Source organism: Furipterus horrens, unplaced genomic scaffold, assembly GCF_987537825.1.
Source record: "Furipterus horrens unplaced genomic scaffold, mFurHor1.1.pri manual_scaffold_1, whole genome shotgun sequence".
Classification (NCBI taxonomy): domain Eukaryota; kingdom Metazoa; phylum Chordata; class Mammalia; order Chiroptera; family Furipteridae; genus Furipterus; species Furipterus horrens.
In genome coordinates this window covers 35,584,583-35,602,903 of record NW_028327171.1, presented here as the reverse complement: position 1 = coordinate 35,602,903, position 18,321 = coordinate 35,584,583, and the positions used below count along the sequence as shown (strand labels likewise).

The window sequence follows — 18,321 nt, the reverse complement described above, 5'->3', positions numbered from 1 at the left end:
TGGCCACGCTGAGGAAAATGTTATAAATTTTAAATCTGAGCAGAGGCCTTGAGAAATGTCAACAGTATATTCTCATACCCCTAGAATTGCACAGTCTGTTTTGAAACATTCAATGTGTGAAATCATCTGGCTTGAATATCCTTACACATCATGATCCTATTATGGTATTAATTTGGAAGACAAAACTAGTACCTATCTTGTTAATTATAACATCAAATTATTTTAGTGTGTATTTGCCGTTCTATAGGAATGGAATTTGATTCACAACAAGTTTAGTTCATGACATAAAAATATTTTATTTTAGATGCAAATATATTTAAGAGCCAGGCTCTGACCCTCTTATATTTAACAGATGTATTAAGTAAAGTAAATGTGATTTCAGAAACAACTTTATAAAATTAATTCAAACATAATATAAAAAGACTAGATCTGCTTTCAGGGGACTAATAATTGTTGACACAAGACTGAAGACATCATGTTAAAGTAATTATAGATACAACATATTAGGCTAATGTGCTTCTTCATACCTTTTCTCTTTAATATATGTAATAAATACATAAGCATCCATTAGCACTTATTCAGCTCTCATATGACTTAATGTTGCATTGCATTCTCTAGTGGACAAATTAAACTGACAAAGCCCACCTGTCATTGCATTTCCATGCCAGCTCAATTACACAAGTGTCTTTTAAACAGGATCAGGGAGGTGGTCCCTAGGGCCAGACTGCTGATGCCAGGGTCCTAATAAGCTATGTAACTGTAGGCCTTAGGTCCTCTGTAACAAGAATTTAATTTTTTTAGTTTACGTAAATAAATAAAGTAATGTTTGGTCATTAAGCAAACAAATATTTATTGTGGGACTGCCACTGTTCTGAGCACAAAAATCCCTGTCTTCAAGGAGCTTTCAATTCAGTAAAGAGCTGATAGAACATATTTTAGGCGTGGTGGGTCATAGAGTCTCTCATAACTATTCAACTCTGCCATTGTTGCACAAAATATGGTCATAGACAGCACATAAACGATGCACAAATAAATGAGCATTGCTATGATCCATTAAAACTTTATTTACAAACACAGGTGGCAGACCAGATTGGACCCACAGGCCCTGATTTGCTAACCTTAATGGAAGATAGCAAAGAACCCTTCAAAAATGAATTCTAAAATAAACAGTTTAGGGAATGGTGATAAGTACTGTGGGAAAAGTAAAAAGTAAGAGTGTGTCAGGGTAGTCCTTCCTGGGAAAGTAACACCCAATAAAGACCTGAAGGAGGTAAACAAGAGTGTCAAGGGGCGTCTAGGGACAGAACATTCTAAGACAGGAACTGATGAACGCTAAATCCCAGAGGTGCCTGTTCTTTTTGTGGAACAGGAAGGTGGAGAGTTTGTCTGGAGCAGAGTAAGTAGATAATGAGATCAGAGGAGTAACATATGCCCAAATGGAATAGGACTCAGATACCGTTTTAAAAACTAATTCCTACTCTGGGTCAGATAAGTAGCCTTTGCAGCTTAAAGCATTGCAGTGTCCTGCTCCAGTGCACTGATTTAAAGAGATTGTTCTGTCTTCTGTGTTGAGAATAGACAGGTGTGGAAGCAGGGTCTACAGTTTGAAGGTTGTTACAATAATCCAGGTGAGACCTGATGGACCAGATGGTAATGCTAGAGGTGGCAAGAAGTGGCAGGTTTCTGATATAGGTTAAAGGAACCTGACCGGAGTTTTATCTTAGGTTGGATACAAAATGTGAGAGAAAGAGATGACGGCAAGATTTTTTTGCCTGAGAAACTGAATAGATGGAGAAGACGTCTAGGGACTGGACAGGGGAGGTAAGGAGGAACAGCACCTCAGGTATGGAAATATTAGGTATCTGTCAAAGGTTCAGAAATAGCTAAATTAAATTCAATGAATCACTGAAGTGGTAGTAATTAGTAAAAAACTATTGTGCATACACCAAAAAGATAGTTGGCAAACTGGGAGCATTCAAACTAAAACATGGAATGAGGCTCATGTGTGTATTGTTATAAAGCAATTGATATAGTGAGAAAGCCGTGACTGCTTATTCTGCATAGTGGTTGTCTATAATATTAGAATTTTTTAAATGATATGGAATTGGCCAGTGGTTATCTCATATCAACCTTGAAAAATAGTTGCAGTTTCACTTACGATTTCCAAAGGCATAAGCAAGAAACGACCCACCATCAAGTTAGTCTTGCAAAATAAGCTAAATTAAGCTTTGTATGGCTAACCTGGTTTTATCTGCTCAGAGAATTTTCAAGGTGGGTCTCTGTTTTTGATTTTCACATACCTAAGTAGAGGTGTCAAGAAAACATCTTCTATAAGAGTCTAGAGATCCAATAAGAGATTTAAACTCAGGCTAGAAATGTAAGAGCGGTCAGCCCAATGATGATACTTAAAACTGTGAAACCTGTGACATCACTAAGGGATTGAGCACAGAAAGAAAGCGAAGGGGTCCAAGCATTGTGCCCCAGGCGCTCCAAACTTAGGGATCCAGGAACCTGAGATACCAACACAAGAGGCTGAGAAGACAGAGCTGTGGGAGGCCAGTGAGGAAGTGCGTACTGGAGGCAGGAACAAGCGGTGGCATCGCTTGCGCTCAGAGTGCATGTGAAACGAAGGCTGACAATTGAACCACTGCATTGTGCAGCAGGGAGACTTTTAGTAGCAGGGACAAGAGCAGTTTCAGTGAGGGGGTGGGACTGAGAACCTTGCCAGAGTGACTTCAGGAGAGAGCAATTAGGGATAAGGAGTGCGCACAGCTTTCTCAAGGAGGTGTTTTATTTGTTGGTAGAGAAGGATAGAATTAAGATGGTAACTGGAAGTGGATCAAGAGAGGTCTTGAGATGTTTTGTTTTAAGAAGGTAAAAAGAACAGCATTTTATGTGCTGGTAGAAATGCTCCGAGAAAAAAAGGCAAAAAAAAGAAAAAAGAGAAAAAGAACAGAAACCAAGTAAGAGAGAGAACGAGTGTGTTGCTGAAGCCGTTTCCATGGGTAGGCACGTTAAGATGAGGTCTGGTGCAGAAGTGTGGGTGGGTTGGGTTCACATTTGCTATGCGAAGAGCTTAACATGGTGCTTTGCATTTTGTAACAGCTCAAAACTGACAGATATTAAGACATCAAATGTCAATTTAAAAGGTTTGATTAATACGATCATGCAGTTTCAGTGCAGCTACAACATTCAGTGATTAATGAAAGTAAGTTGACTAGAATAATGACAATGAAAGAAAACATTTAGAAACAACACTGAATCACACTGATGAGCATCCAGGATATTGGCCTGAAGTAAACAGAAACAGAGGCAGCTGAAGGAAAGTAGGAAGAATGGTAGGTTACTGTTTACATCGACTCATAAGGTGAGTCAGCTAGAACCAGGATCCCACAGGTACTTGACTCCTTCTAGATACTCTGAGTTGATTATAAATTCAGCATGATAAAAAAAATTTAAAAAAAACCTCACCTCTTTCCTCACGAATATTGCAAGGCATAGTGTTATTTCCATGCTCTTTCCATGTTCTCCCACTGATTTTTATATTGATTCATAAAGGCTAAGCTGTAGGGCAGAGCTATAATAGGGAACCAGACAAAGGAAGATGGGTGGTAAAGGCGTAACTCCCATTTCCACTGGGAAGCAAATGGGCTTGGAGCAACTATCATCTCAATCGTGTGAGCACAGCTCTCTGTCAGATATTGAAAGAAAGAATGATACTTAAGAAAAATATCCCCACAAACATGTAACTTTATGAAACGATGTTTTGTTAATACTAGTACATTTTTTCTTTTTATTCTTTATTATATTTATTGGAGTGACATTGGTTAATAAGATTATATAGGTTTCAAGTGTACATTTCTATGTACATGATCATCATGTTTCATTGTGTGCCCACCACCCAAAGTCAAATCACTTCTGTCATCATATATTTGACTTTCTTTACCCTTTGCCATCACCCCATCCCCCTCCCTCTGTTAACCACTATACTGCTGTCTGTCTGTGAGGTTTCTCTTCTGTTTATCTGTTACTTTCAGTTCTATATCCCACATATGAGTGCAATCATGGTTTTTAACTTTTTCTATCAGACTTACTTCTTAGCATATTCTCAGAGTCCACACATGTTTGTTGCAAATGGCAGTATTTCATCTTTTCTTATGGCTGAGAAGTATTCCATCGTGTATACATACCACATCTTCTTCATCCAATCCTCCATTGAAGGGCCCTTCCGTTGTTTCCATGTCTTGGCTACCATGAATAGTGCTGCAATACACATAAGGGGCGCATATGTCTTTGCAAACAAATGTTAAATTTTTCTGGTAAATACCCAGAGGAGGTGATTGCTGGATCATATAGTAACTCTTCTTAATTTTTTGAGGAACCTCCATACCTCACCTTTTTACTTTTATAATAATTGTACTTCACTGAGGAGTGGTAATAATGTTCAATGGATCATAATTCCTCATTTGTTTCTTTTTTATTTTTCAATTACAATTTACATTCAATATTATTTTGTACTGGTTTCAGGTGTAGAGCATAGTAGGGAGACAGTCATATGCTTGACAAAGTGTCCCCCTGGCATCCCAGGACCCACTGCCACTATACACAGTTATCACAATATTATTGACTATATTCCCTACACTGTACTTTGCATCCCTGGGACTATTTTGTAGCTGCCAATTTGTATTTCTTAATCCCTTCACCTTTTTTACCCAGTCTCAATTTAAATTTGGAGATATATTCCTTTAGAAAAAGACTTGAGCTGCCAGGTGTAATAAAATCATACTTAAGAACATAGCAATTTAACAATACATCATTACAGAAAAAGTAACTTTTAGAAAATAATAATAATACTAAAAATTCTAAATTTATACTAGTAAATTCAAAACCAAAGCCCCAGAAGCATTAAAAATTCAGAAAATCCCTAGAAACCCACTGTAGTGATTTCTCCTTTTCTCTCACAATTATTCCAATACAAGCATGAATAAAAGAAGCCATCAATTTAGCTTTTACTTAAAACATTGCATCTATGAGCCAGGGTATCTTTTACTTTTTAAAAAAATATATCAAAATTGTAAAGCTTCTTTCCTGCACTCTTCACAATAATTTTAGTACAATGTGTACATTGTCCCAGAAAAGAACACAGTAGACTGAAATATTTAAGAGGGCCTGTGGCTGGAAGGCACAGAGGATGGTTTCTGACTACTGACTGACAGTTATACCAACACTTGCCACCTGTTGCTCAACCTAGTAATTTCTTTATCTTAGAGTTAGACAAACTATGCCAAATCTGGCCCTGCGTATGTTTTTGGAAATAAAATCTTATTGGAACACAGCCCCACACATTTGTTTACAGCTGCTTCCACAAGACAAAGCTGAGTTGTTAGGAGACCACATGGCTCACAGAGCCTAAAATATTTATTATCTGCTCCTTTTCAGGAAACATTTGCCCACCTCTGTTTACCGAATGGCTGCTGTCCTGTTAAACAATGTTTGTTGAGCCATATTCAGTATTCAAGGGAAGGAGCAATCAGAACGCAGCCAGTCATCACCCAAGAGGACCCAGCATCTATAATACAGTGTATGCTGTCCTTGAGAGCAAGATTTTTCATTGATTGATTTCATTAGTTTTTTCTTAAAGATTTTTTCATAGATCTTCTTAATTCAGAATTTATTAAATGGATTTCTAATAGGTGACAGGCGCCTACATATCAAGGTGGCTTTCATGTTAGGTAGTCAGAGGAAGAAAATGTTTCCATATGTTTCCATCACAATTTGAATGTTTGAAATTCACTTTGCCACTCTCTAGTCTATGATTTTTGTAGCTTGTTTGCTACCCCATACATATTCCCACATCAGAACCTCTTAGCTCCCTTTATCTTATTAAACTAGAGCTGTGAAAATATAAATGGAGTCTTAAAAGATTAGTTACTCTTAAATTATTGCCATTTATTTTGAAATGTCAATGGACAGCTTCTTCCCACTACCATGTGTGTGAAAAGAAAAATATTGAGCTGAATCCACCAAATGGTGGTTTTTTTTCATTGTTAATTTTTAAAGGCTCAATTCTTCTCTGTTCTGAGCAAGGATCTAAACATTTTAATTCTTTCTACACAGTACCATAGTAAATTTATAGCTTCTGTGTCTTAGACAACCAACATTTAGGGAAGGAAAATTTCTAATTCAATTTAGAATAATGTCAAGAAACAACACGTAACTGCAGGCAAAGATAAGGAAAACATTCAGGGGTACACAGTGATATCTCTACTTAAATAAATAAACTTTTGGTACTAGTGATTAGGTACACAGGATTATTATATGTTTAATTGGCTAACATGACAATTTGGTTATTATTTCTAGTCACATTTAATTGGATTTGGAATCTCTGGAGAAAAGAAATAGAGCGGCCTAGGAGAGAAACAGTCATAAAAGTAAACTGTTTTTTCAAAGGGTGCTAAGCAATGAATTAATATCCATTGCACAATAGTTTTTAATATCCTCTCAGCTTAATAAGACTAATGTAGTGGTTGTACACACTAGATACTAAAACCAATTCAATTAAACACAGAGTGTGCAGGGAGGAGAGTGTTTGTAGAATTGGAAATTTTTTATTTTCAATTTTAAGGAGGCTAATTTAATCAGAAGTGAATGATCTTTAACTCAGGTAAAGCTTGAGATGTGCTTCAATATTACCAGTATATAATAGTTAGCTTTAATGCTATGCTAAGTTTAAAGGCATTTTAAAGTCCATAAAATGTGTTACTCTCTAAATGTTTTGAAGCTTAATAAGAGGCAATCAAAACAAAACATTCTATCATCATCTTTAAATGCTGTTCTTACACTGTATAAACAAATGAACAAAATCCAGAAGATAAATGGCTAGTTGCTTCTTCTCCTACAGTGGTAGTTTAACTATTAAAAAAAAAAAAAAATCCTGGTTGGGTGGCTCTGTTGGCTGAAGCATTGCCCCGGTACACCAGAAGGTTGCCAGTTTGATTCCTGGTGAGAGTACATACCTAGGTTGTGGCTTCTATCTTGGTCAGGGTGTGTATCAGAGGCAACTGATCAATGTTTCTCTCTCACATTGATCTTTCTCTCTCCCTGCTTCTCTCTCCAAAATCAATAAAACATACACTTGTGTGAGGATTTCAAAAATATACCTGCTTTCTATGTTGAAAATTGTGCCTTATGCTTTGCTAATATTAGTCCAATCAAATTTAGGCATTACAAATTCTTCTTCCTCAGTATTTATATATACTGCCTGCTATGGTTTTCCTCTTATCCTATAAATTTGTTTTTGTTTTTTGTTTTTTTTTAAATTTGTGCTTGTTCTTAGGAGTGCTATGATTGCTGACTACATGTTCTGGCTTTTTGGAGGAAGGCAGCAGTGTATAAGCAAGCTCATCAAACTGTATTGGCAGGTAAAAATTGATGTCCCATCTCATTTTTAGAACCAAAATGAAGGATTGGTGCTTAAAAGACTGCTGAAAACAGTAGCTGTGGGCATATCAATCAGAAGGACACTACTCAGTAGTAGTATATTTATAATGAAGTAGATTTTCTGAAACTAATTTTAAGGGCAAAATTCAAGGTTGTTAACCCTTGGCCCATACTTCAGTTTTACAACCGAATATAAATTTTATACATCCCAAGGAACTGTTTTCCCAGGCATCCTGCTATAATGACATGATCCTTTAAAATATGAGCTTTGTATTTTCACATATTCTTTTGATCCATGACCTATAAAAGCAGATGCTAGAAGTAATACTAATTACAAAATAAAGAAAAGCACTGGCCAGTGTGGTTCAGTTGGTTGGAGCACCAACCTATAACTGAAAGGTTGCAGGGTTGATTTCTGGTCAGGGCATATACCTACATTGTGGGTTTAATCCTGGGTCTGGGTGCACATGATCCTCACTCTGAGTGCATACAGGAGGTAACCAATCAATGATTCTCTCTTGCATTGATGTTTCTCTCTCTTCCTTTCTCTCTAAAAAGCAATTTAAAAAAAGTCCTTGGGTAAGGATACAAATAAAAATAATAAAGGAAAATGAATAAGTTAGTTGTATTTGTTGGGTAACATTTATGAGTTGAAACACAAAACGGCAGCAAGAAATCATACAGAAGATCAGTTAGATATCAAGAAGAGAGTCATAATTTCTTAAAATTGTAGGAGAATTGAGAATGTATTAGGTTGGTCTCCAACAAAGCATACACATCTATTTTCTCCCTATTTTTCTTCCACAAATTGTCAGTGGTTTTCTGCTGAAACATATCCAAAATGAGGATCTCACTTATCCCAAAGAAACAAGATCCAATTTGCTAACTATTAAAGTGCTTTCCTCACTTAAAGTGGATTTCTACTCCCATAAAACTTCCATCAGGTGGTTCCCAGTGGGGCCACACCGACCAAATGGGAACCCATTTTCAAGTAACTTCTTTTTCAAATATTTGAAAATGAACTAGAAAAGCCACCTCCTTCCTTCATATCTTCTGCTCCCCAGATGATGTGAGGTTGTTCTTCCTTTGTGTTTCAAGATGGCTTAACTTAATTAAATATGAAACTTTGGAATCAACTAGATTAAAATCTGCTAAAACATTAATATAAAAGTGAGAAATAATCATCAACAGTCTTCTGATATTTCCTGATTTCTCCCACATGTTCCCTATTGTGTCTTGGCCTCTAGTTTTCTGTATTTCTATTGTATGCTATCTTCAGAAGACAGCAAAATATTAGGTGTACCTAATACAAAAGAAAATAATTGAAATTAGTCTTACTTGTAATGGAGACCTGTTTTTTTTTTTTAAGTTGACTTTTAAATGTGTAAAATTTTAATCTAAAAAATTATTAACTTGCTGATAAGTTTTAGACTTTTCTAAGGAAATCTGGAACATGCAAAGTAGTATTAGTTGCTTATAGGGCATGTAAGTAAAAAGTTGTAAAGAATCACTAGATTTGAAAAACAAGCAAATAATATGGGCTAAAGATATAGTAAAGGAAGAGGACATTTTATGAAAGAATTTCAAAGGCTTCTAGAGAGAAGTGAGAAGGAAGTTGAATCGGGAGATGAGATAATAATTAGCATACCTGGCATACATTAGGTCCCAAATAAATGTTTATGTTAGTTTATTCATTCATTAACCAAACATTGTATTTGGGACTTATTGTGTTTTCTACATTGAACAAGAAAAAAAGAGGTCCAATGTTGGTTCCACCTAAAACAAAGAGCACTAGTTACATTATTTACCTCAAACTAGGAAAATAAACTGGACTTACCAATACACAGATGCATGCTTGCTAAATATAAATTTAAAAAAAGAATAAAACAAATACTATTATTTTACCATTCTGCATTAAGAAAAGATAAGGAGAACATATCCCTCTTTGTGGGCCCTTGTCTGGAAGTTAGGTCTGATTCAGTTCAAGTTCTAACACCAGTTATCTAACCTGAGGCAAGTTAGTTTCTATAGGAGCTTCAATTATAAAATAAGAGATGACCAGCATAAAGTGTCTGAGAAGGTCTATTCTTAATGCCCACTTTAGTACCAAAAACCTCACACTTTAGACATAACCAAATATGATATCACAAATTTTAAGAAAAAAAAGTAACAATTAGAAATTACATCCTATAGATAAATTCTATAAACTAAACCTCTCTAACTAGCCCCAGCATCACCGCATGCTATTGTCTCACCAGTTATATTTTCCTTCTGCTAGCCAACCTCTCGATCTTAATTCAAATATATACATATTCCCCCATACCTTGTTCTGTTCTAAATCAAAAGGGGATTTGAGACAATGCCAATGAGTGCTCAATCTATGCCAACTTTAAAAACAAGAATGCCCCACTGCCTAACAACCACACTGTTGAATTTATTTATTTGTTTGTTTGTTTATTTATTTATTATTGTCTTTTTAAGTATATTTTATTGATTATGTTGTTACAGTAGCTTCCACTTTTTCCCCTTTGCTCCCTTCTACCCAGTACCCTTCTTCCCTCCAGCAATCCCACCCCCCTTAGTTCATGTCCATGGGTTATACTTATACATTCTTTGGCTTCACCCTTTCCTATATTATTATTAACTTCCCTCTGTCTGTTTTGTATTTACCAATTATGCTTCTTAACCCCTGCACCATTTCCCCATTTCTCCCCCTTCCCCCTCCCAGCTGATAACCCTCTGAATGATCCCCATACCTATGATTCTGTTTCTATTCTGGTTTGTTTAGTTGGATTTTGTTGTTATTTTTTAGATTTAGTTGTTGATAGTCATGAGTTTGTTGTCATTTTAGTGTTCACAATTTTGATCTTCTTTTTCTTAAGTAAGTTCCTTTGACGTTTCATATAATAATAGCTTGGTGATGATGAGCTCCTTTAGCTTTATGTTGTCTGGAAAGCACTTTATCTGCCCTTCCATTCTAAATGATAGTTCTGCTGGATAGAGTAATCTTGGTTGTAAGTCCTTGCTTTTCATCACCTTGAATACTTCTTGCCACTCCCTTCTTGCCTGCAAATTTTCCTCTGAGAAATCAGCTGATAGTCTTATAGGAACCCCTTTGTAGGTAACTCTCCACTTTTCTCTTGCTATTTTTAAGATTCTCTCTTTATCTTTCACCTTTGGCATTTTAATGATGATGTATCTTGGTGTCGTCCTCTTTGGATCTAGCTTGTTTGGGACTGTCTGTGCTTCCTGGACTTGTATGTCTATTTTCTTCCCCAAATTTGGGAAGTTTTCTTTCATTATTTTCTCACATAAATTTTCAATTTCTTATGCTTCCTCTTCTCCTTCTGGCACCCCTATGTTGTATGTTGACATGTTTAAAGTTGTCCCAGAGGTTCCTAAGCCTCTCCTCATTTTTTTCAATTCTTGTTTCCTCATTCTGTACTGGTTGACTAATTTTTTCTTCCTTGTGTTCCAAATCATTGATTTGAATCCTGGTTTCCTTCCCTTCACCACTGGTTTTGTGTGGATTTCCCTTCCTTTCATTTAGCATACCCTTCACTTCTTCCCTTATGCATTTGCCATACTTAAGCATATCTGTCAGGCCTGTGAGCATCTTTATCACCAGTGTTTTGAACTCTGCATATATTGGATTGGCTATCTCCTCGTTTGTTAGGTTGGCTATCTCCTTTCCTTCTTTTGGGCCATACTTCCCTGTCTCCTCATCTTGACAGTCTCCTGTGTTTGTTTGCCTCTGTGTCTTAGGTAGAGCTGTTTCTCCTTTTATGTTGTAAGTGGCAGAGCCTTTGGTTTCTCATCAGTAGAGGGCTACCTGTTTCATGACGTTGTGGTGCTGTGTGGGGAGGAGGGGTCTGAGAGAGAACAATGCTGTTTGCTCAGCACACGCTCCTTTTCCAGGCACTTCTCCCACATTGTATGGGACTGGCGCCTCTCTAGTTGTTGCCCTGGCTGTTGTTCCCAGAGTGGGTGGGTCTGCGGATGTTCTAGGACTGTGGGGGCCCTTTAAACAAACGAACTCTGCTGAGAGACTGGCAGTTTCCTCCTCTGCCCCAACCCCCACTAGTTTTCACAGTCAGAAGCAATGAGGCTTTATTTTCCCTGGTCCCCAGGTGTCCCTCCTGACTTTTTAAATTGTGTGACTGCACTTTCTGGTAACCTGCCACTGTCACCAGTGCTGCTGACACCACACTGCGTTCTCTCAATCCCGGCTCCACCCCCTCCTACCTGTCTGGATGAGTATTTCTTCTTGATATCTTTGTTGGACTTCCATGCAGCTCGATTTTCTGCAACTTCTGTTTGTCTCTAGTTGTATTTCTTCTTAGTTGTGGAGGGAAACACAGCATATCTGTCTAGGCCTCTATCTTGGCCAGAAGTCACTTCTATTTATTTATTATTGTTGACATTATTACAGATGTCTTCCATTTTCCCATTCTTTGCCCACCTTTACCAGCCCCTGCCCCTAGTCTTTACCACACTGTTGCCTATGTCCATGCATTATGCTTACATGATATTTGGTTAATCTCTTCACCTTCTTTTATCCAGTCCCTTTCATATTCCCCTCTTCTGACATCCATCAGTTTGCTCAATGTATCCATGCATCCGGTTCTGTTTTGTCAGTTTATTTTGTTTATTAGATTCCATGTATAAGCAACATCACATGGTATTTGTCTTTCTCTAACTGGCTAACAGGCCCATTCATGTTATCACAAAAGGTAAGAGTTCCTTCTTTTTTATAGCCATGTAGTATTTCATGTGTTAATGTACCACAGCTTTTCATCCACTCATCTACTGATAGGCACATGGGCTGCTTCCAGATCTTGGCTATTGTAAATAACACTGCTACAATCATAAGAGTGCATATATTCTTTCTGATTGGTGTTTTGGGATTATTAACGTATATTCCCAGAAGCAGGGTTGCTGGGTTAAGAATGCCCCAAACATCACAGAACAGGAATTGTATTTGCACGTACATTTGTGGACATTCATTAAAGCTGAATAAAGACAGAGACTGTTTTCACTACTTTTGTAAGTGGAGGAGTTGCTATATAGCTTCCACATAAAATCCCTACCACTCTAGTTTGTTACTATTTTTAGAGGTTTAAACAGGAAGTAGAAAATTTCAGAATGTAAAAATTTGAGGACCAGTCCACACTCACTCTCATAGACTCTTGACTTACAAACTCTACATGCAAAAGAACAGACCTATGCTTTGGTGAGCTCAAGAATACCTTTCAAGGGTATTAAGAATACTTTTTATGTCATCAACCCAGCAAGAAAAAAAAAGGACATAGAGCTCTACACTATATGACAGCTCACACTGGGATATATCACTTTGAATAAAAGTGTTTGCACATGTTATTCTTTAATAGTGTCACCTCATCAAAGCTAGAAAGGTTTGGGAATAATTTGTCATGAGATGGTACTTACAGGCATGATTCTGCAACCTGATATCCATCTTCTGTTACCACCCACCCTCCTCTTCTCAAATACCTTGAAACTTCATCACAATTCTGAACTAATTAGCAAAATAGAAAGCCCTACTCAAGCTAAGAATTACCTATTTTGAAGCAGTGACCCTTATGTATTTATATACCGCACCTAAATTGATGATAATATACCAAAAAGAACTGTACAGTAAACTCTAATCCCCTCCCAAGCCCCTTGCCCCTTAGATCCAGGACTAGATTTAATAGTATCAGGAAACCAACAAGACCTCCTCCTTCCACTCTTCCATCCCTTTTTTGTTTTACTGTCTTCACTTTTAGCCACACTCTCAGCCACCTGGGTTATCTTGTACGTGGCTAATCTCCTGCAATGTGAGTATCAGGACCAACTCTGGTCTGCACCACACAGCAAAGCAGAGTGAGGAAAGGAGATCACAGCTAATTTAGTTGCAGAACTCCCATGAAATGAGTGCAGAGGAACCTCACCAAACAGGCAAGCTGCCTAATAAGCTCACTCCCCACCTTAATTGTTTTATTTAATTTTTTATTTCTTTTTTTGTTTTTTGTTTGTTTGTTTGTTTTTTGAGTCACAAACCTCTCTGAGACTCTCATTCAATTTGCAAGCATCCACCTAGAAACAATACTCATGAACACATATACAGAGAAAAATGTGCTTACCCTTTATCTCATTGCATTGAAAATCAATCTCCTACAAACAGAAAACCAAAGCAGCATTTACACATTATTCTGGCTTTCTCACTCTGGTGAGGTTGTGCAAGTTTTCTGAAATAAGAAATTGAAATATTATATTTGACACCTCACCAATGTCAGCATTTCATTTTTAATGGCAATAGAGCTCAAAACCCTGATCACAAAGTCTTGAATAGCAAATGGAGTCAGAGCTCCTATAGCTCACAGTATCTCATGTACGTAGGCATGCATCAAAAAACACCAAAATTTACATTACTTTATTTCTTTTGTCCTCAAGTCAATGAAATGATTTTTGTTACATCTATATCATCAAGGCTGTCCAGCTCAGCAATGTGTTTCAATGTTAAAGCCATCTAAACAAAAAGTAACCTTTATAGCAAATAAGCCATTTGCTAAGCATCTATAGATTTTTGTACCTAGAAACTCTCAAGACTTTGTCTCACCCTTGGTATTGGAAAGTTCATATTTTTATTTGATGCCAGCCACCTGATTTGAAGGAACAACTTGACCCAAAAAAAAGTTCATAGTTTTTTTCAGCAGCCTCTATAACAGTGAAATCAGTACTTCAATCAAAAGGTTTATCTCATTGCCCTGGCTGGTGTGGCTCAGTGGATTGAACGCTGGTCTGCGAACTAAAGGGTCACCAGTTTGATTCCCAGTCAGAGCACACGCCTGGGTTGTGGGCCAGGTTCCCCCGGATAGAGGCACGTAAGAGGCAACCACACATTGATGTTTCTCTCCTCCCTCTCTTTCTTCCTCCCTCCTTTCCCTCTAAAAATAGATAAATTTTTTTTTAATTTGTCTCATTTATCTAAGATATCAGTCATTTAAAAAATAAAAGTAGTACTAGGATGAACTCACTATCAATTTATCCTAAATTGAGTTTTCTTTCCTCTTAAAAAAAATTTAAAGAATTAGCCAAACCAAATTACTTCTAAGTTTCATTTCTGGATTGCCAACAAAATTCTTTAATAGAAAAGAACCTCATGGTGTGTGTTCTTGTATCTTCACAAAGATCTACTGAAGAGACACTGATTTGAGTTCTCAGATCTTCAGAAGTCAAAGACTTGAACAGCAGTAGAAAGACCTCTTTGGGATTGTTGGAAGGGTTGTTGACACCAACACAGGCTCAAGTACAAAGTATGACATGAGGAGCACCTTTTCTTAGTGAAGTAGTAAAGACTGAAGCAGTGCCAACTTCACAGGTTGTCCATCTGTGCAGAGAATGCCATGACTTCCCATCCAATTCAAGTGGTAGTTGACATTGAAATGTTCAGCATCTTAAAGACATTAATGGCATAAATGGTTTCCAAGAAGGGCTTACCAAAAAGTAATATTTCTCTGGAGTAATTATTTGCAAAGGACAAAGTCAAGAGCTGGCTGCACTGAGAAACAAGATTTTCCCCAGACACATTCTTGAGGAAGAAAAAAGCCCTTCCTTGATTTTCAAAGGTTCGTAACCTTAGGTTAAGACTCTTGCACTGCTCATTCTCTTTGAAACAGCCCTTTTTCTTTTTGGTATTGGGACTAGCAAGAGACATTTACTGCTTTTAGCACTCAAAGCAAAAAATAACACCCAGAATGTTAGTGTCATATAGTGCCTCCTTAAACTGCACTGTGGTTGTTCAAGCTTGAAACCTTTCCAATCCAGTGTTTCCAGGTGCCTCTTAAATTAATGGATACCTTTTTTCTTTACTCTCAATTTGCATTTGTTATCATACTCATTCAGCAACTATTTATTGAGCACTTATTAGTGATGATTTGTTAGACACTGTACAATGTGTTGGAAATACATCAGTGAACAAAATGAACATCACCCTGTCTTCAAGGAATGTATATTCTGACACAAAATATTTACCAAGAAAAACAACTGGTACTTAAATTAGATACCACTTCTTCTAATCTGTTTTTTTTTAACAGATTACCATCAAAGTGAACTGCAAAAAGTGGTTCAATATGTATTTCTAAAGTGACTCAATCAACCAATTGAAATACTCGTTTGACATGAAGTTCAAATCAATAATGTTGAGAGTATTTTGAAACAGTTATTTTGTTTGCAATTTTTAAATTCAGTGATTACATATTGTGGACAACTTTTGTGATTTAGTTGAGTATGGAATTCATCAGAATATTTTGGAGAAGGTTGTAGATTTTCAAGAGTATTTTGTCTCATTGGTTTCTGTATTCACTGGTGTCTCCATACAAACCCTAAAGTCTTAGCTATTAGCTTTTTTCAAATGTGGTAATCAAGGCAGCAGCAAGCTAATGGATTTCTCTGTGCTAACCAGAGAATGATGTAGTCTAACTTAACAATGAACATAACTTGATTGCTTATACTAATAACTAGACTAATTTTTTTACTTCAGTTCTTTGTTTTTCTTCTTGATATTGAAAAATATTCTAATATTAGTCATATGCATGGTAAAAATGTATGACATATCAATCTCAGAATAAAAATAAAATCTTCAAAATAAAATAAGAGGCAAAGTAAGGTCAAGGAAAGAGAAACAGGTTTTATTAAGTTAAAGAAAACACCTACATATTCTGGAGAAGAAAAATTTTCTACATGAAAAATTTTTCCAATGAAAGGAACAAAATAGAAATACCATATCAGCCATTTCTCTTAAGGGCTTATGTTCAAAGTCTATTTATTTATTTGGCCTTGTCAGGCAGAGAGTTTATAAAATATTTGGACAAAGAGTGTCTAAAAGCAGCCAGACATTATACAGCATGGGACAAAGGTAGGTTTACAATTGTGAGTATATGAAACAGAGTTTCTTCTTGTATTGCTATTTACTAATCATTGTATTATTTTCCACAGAAACAACTGTAAACCTACTTTTGCCCCCCATAGTATTCAGATTAGAGATTATTTGAGAAACACCAAACCACTCACCTAAAAACCTTTTCCCTAGCAATTGCCATGCATCATGCTTACAGTCCCACCAGTTGGCATTGAGTCTCTTGTCGTCTTCACATCATATGCAAGAGAATTTTATCTGGAAGTTTTTAACTCATTCATGGGTGAATTCTGAACAAAATTGTGAGAATTGATTTATTTGAGACCTCTTAGTCTCTTTGGAAACATGAACGCAGTATCGTGAAAGAAAAGGATGAAAGAAAAGATAAATTCTGATGATAAAAGGTGACAGAATTTATGCAAGCTCTAATGAGGAACAGTGACAGGATGTTTCAGAACCTAGAGAATGTAGTTTGAGCAGATGAACTGGGTGGAGGCAATGGATATCTGTGCTTAACTCTGTAAAAGAAAGGAAGCAAAAGAAATATGAGCAGTAGAAAGAGGTCAGACTAGAGACTCACAAGGTTGCTGCAATAATGTTATGTGACAAATCACTCTAAAACTCAGTGTCTTATAATAATAAGCAAGTTGATTGCCTTGGACTTTACCAATCTAGGTTGGCCTTGTCTGGGCTTAGCTAGGCTTAGCTCCAAGCTGCCAAGAGGCCCAGGTGCGATCCACATGCTTCTCATCCTCCTTTGGCCAATGGCTACCTAATGTCTGTTCATCTTATGGAAAATACTCAGTAGTCTAAAAGAGAAAGACAAACCATACATGCACATTCTGAGCCTCTGTTCATACTATGTTTACTAACAACCTATGGGCCAAAAAGTAAGCCATGTGGCCAAGTCGAAGGGCAAATGGTAAGATTCATCTGCTCACTGCAGAGCCATGACAGCAATGTGGATATAATATTGCTATAGGAAGGGGAAATTGAGTCCAGCAACTCAATCTATAACTGTTCTAGACTTTAGTTTCTGCTTTGGTATGATGAGAAAGTGGCCTCAGTTGGTAGTTTTGAAACATTGGTCTAGTGACCAATTGTATCATAGTCACTTGAGAAAATATTTAAAATATTAGATTTCCAGAATTAGGTGAAGTCCTGTGAAGAGTATTTGTCTACTTCTCCCCAACTAGGTGACTCTGCACAGTCTTGGGCTAGAAATTTCTAATTTCTTTTAATATTAATGATCAACTTAGCATACTGTGGAGTTTATCTAGGGCTTCCTCAGGTGCAAAGGTAGTGTCAAATGACCTGTGCAAGTGATGCTGCCTACCTGACAATGCAAATGAGATAGTGCATAAGCTCCAGATTATCCCTGAAGTCTTCCCAGACAACCTGTGCTTCCTATTTTTAAAGGTAAAGAACTGTTATGCCCTTCTCACCATGATGTAAGTCAGGTTTTCTTGCATACCTCCCCTCCCCAAAGCAAACTCCCTGGCAGCCTCGGGAGACTTTCCTCCATCAGGGTTACCTCTAGACAGCAATGGACATTTCAAGATTTTTTAGTCACTTGACTACAAAGAGATAGTTTGTTAAGCTAAGCAATATTAAAATTCTCATTTTATAAATTCTCTTATTTTTTAGTTAAAAGGCAGACTAAAGAGGAAGTATCCAAATTGAGATGAGAGGTAAAAGAGGGCTGCTTTTCCTAGGTCTTGGAAAAAGATACATATAGAAATGAATTTCTCATCTAATTATTCATTCCTGTTTATATATTCTTTAATGATACGTTTCCATGGTTACCCTCGTTGTTAAATACTGCCTGTGTTTCATTTTGCTTTGGTGCTATTTGAGGTAGTATGTCAGTAGGGAGGTTCACTTTTAAATGAAAGATGTAATTGAGACATATTTTTGATTCAAGGTTGAGCATTCCCATGAAGGAGATAATGACTGTGACATTA

The 18,321-nt window shown here is 36.8% G+C and overlaps 1 protein-coding gene across 1 annotated transcript in view; it reads left to right on the top strand.

Moving 5' to 3' along the window:
* Positions 1–18,321, top strand: part of SPATA16 (spermatogenesis associated 16) — a 203,725-nt gene that overhangs the window by 116,046 nt on the left and 69,358 nt on the right. Inside the window, 1 exon segment of the mRNA XM_090285969.1 lies at positions 7,337–7,421. Within this exon segment, the coding sequence (XP_090142095.1) occupies positions 7,337–7,421 (85 nt within the window).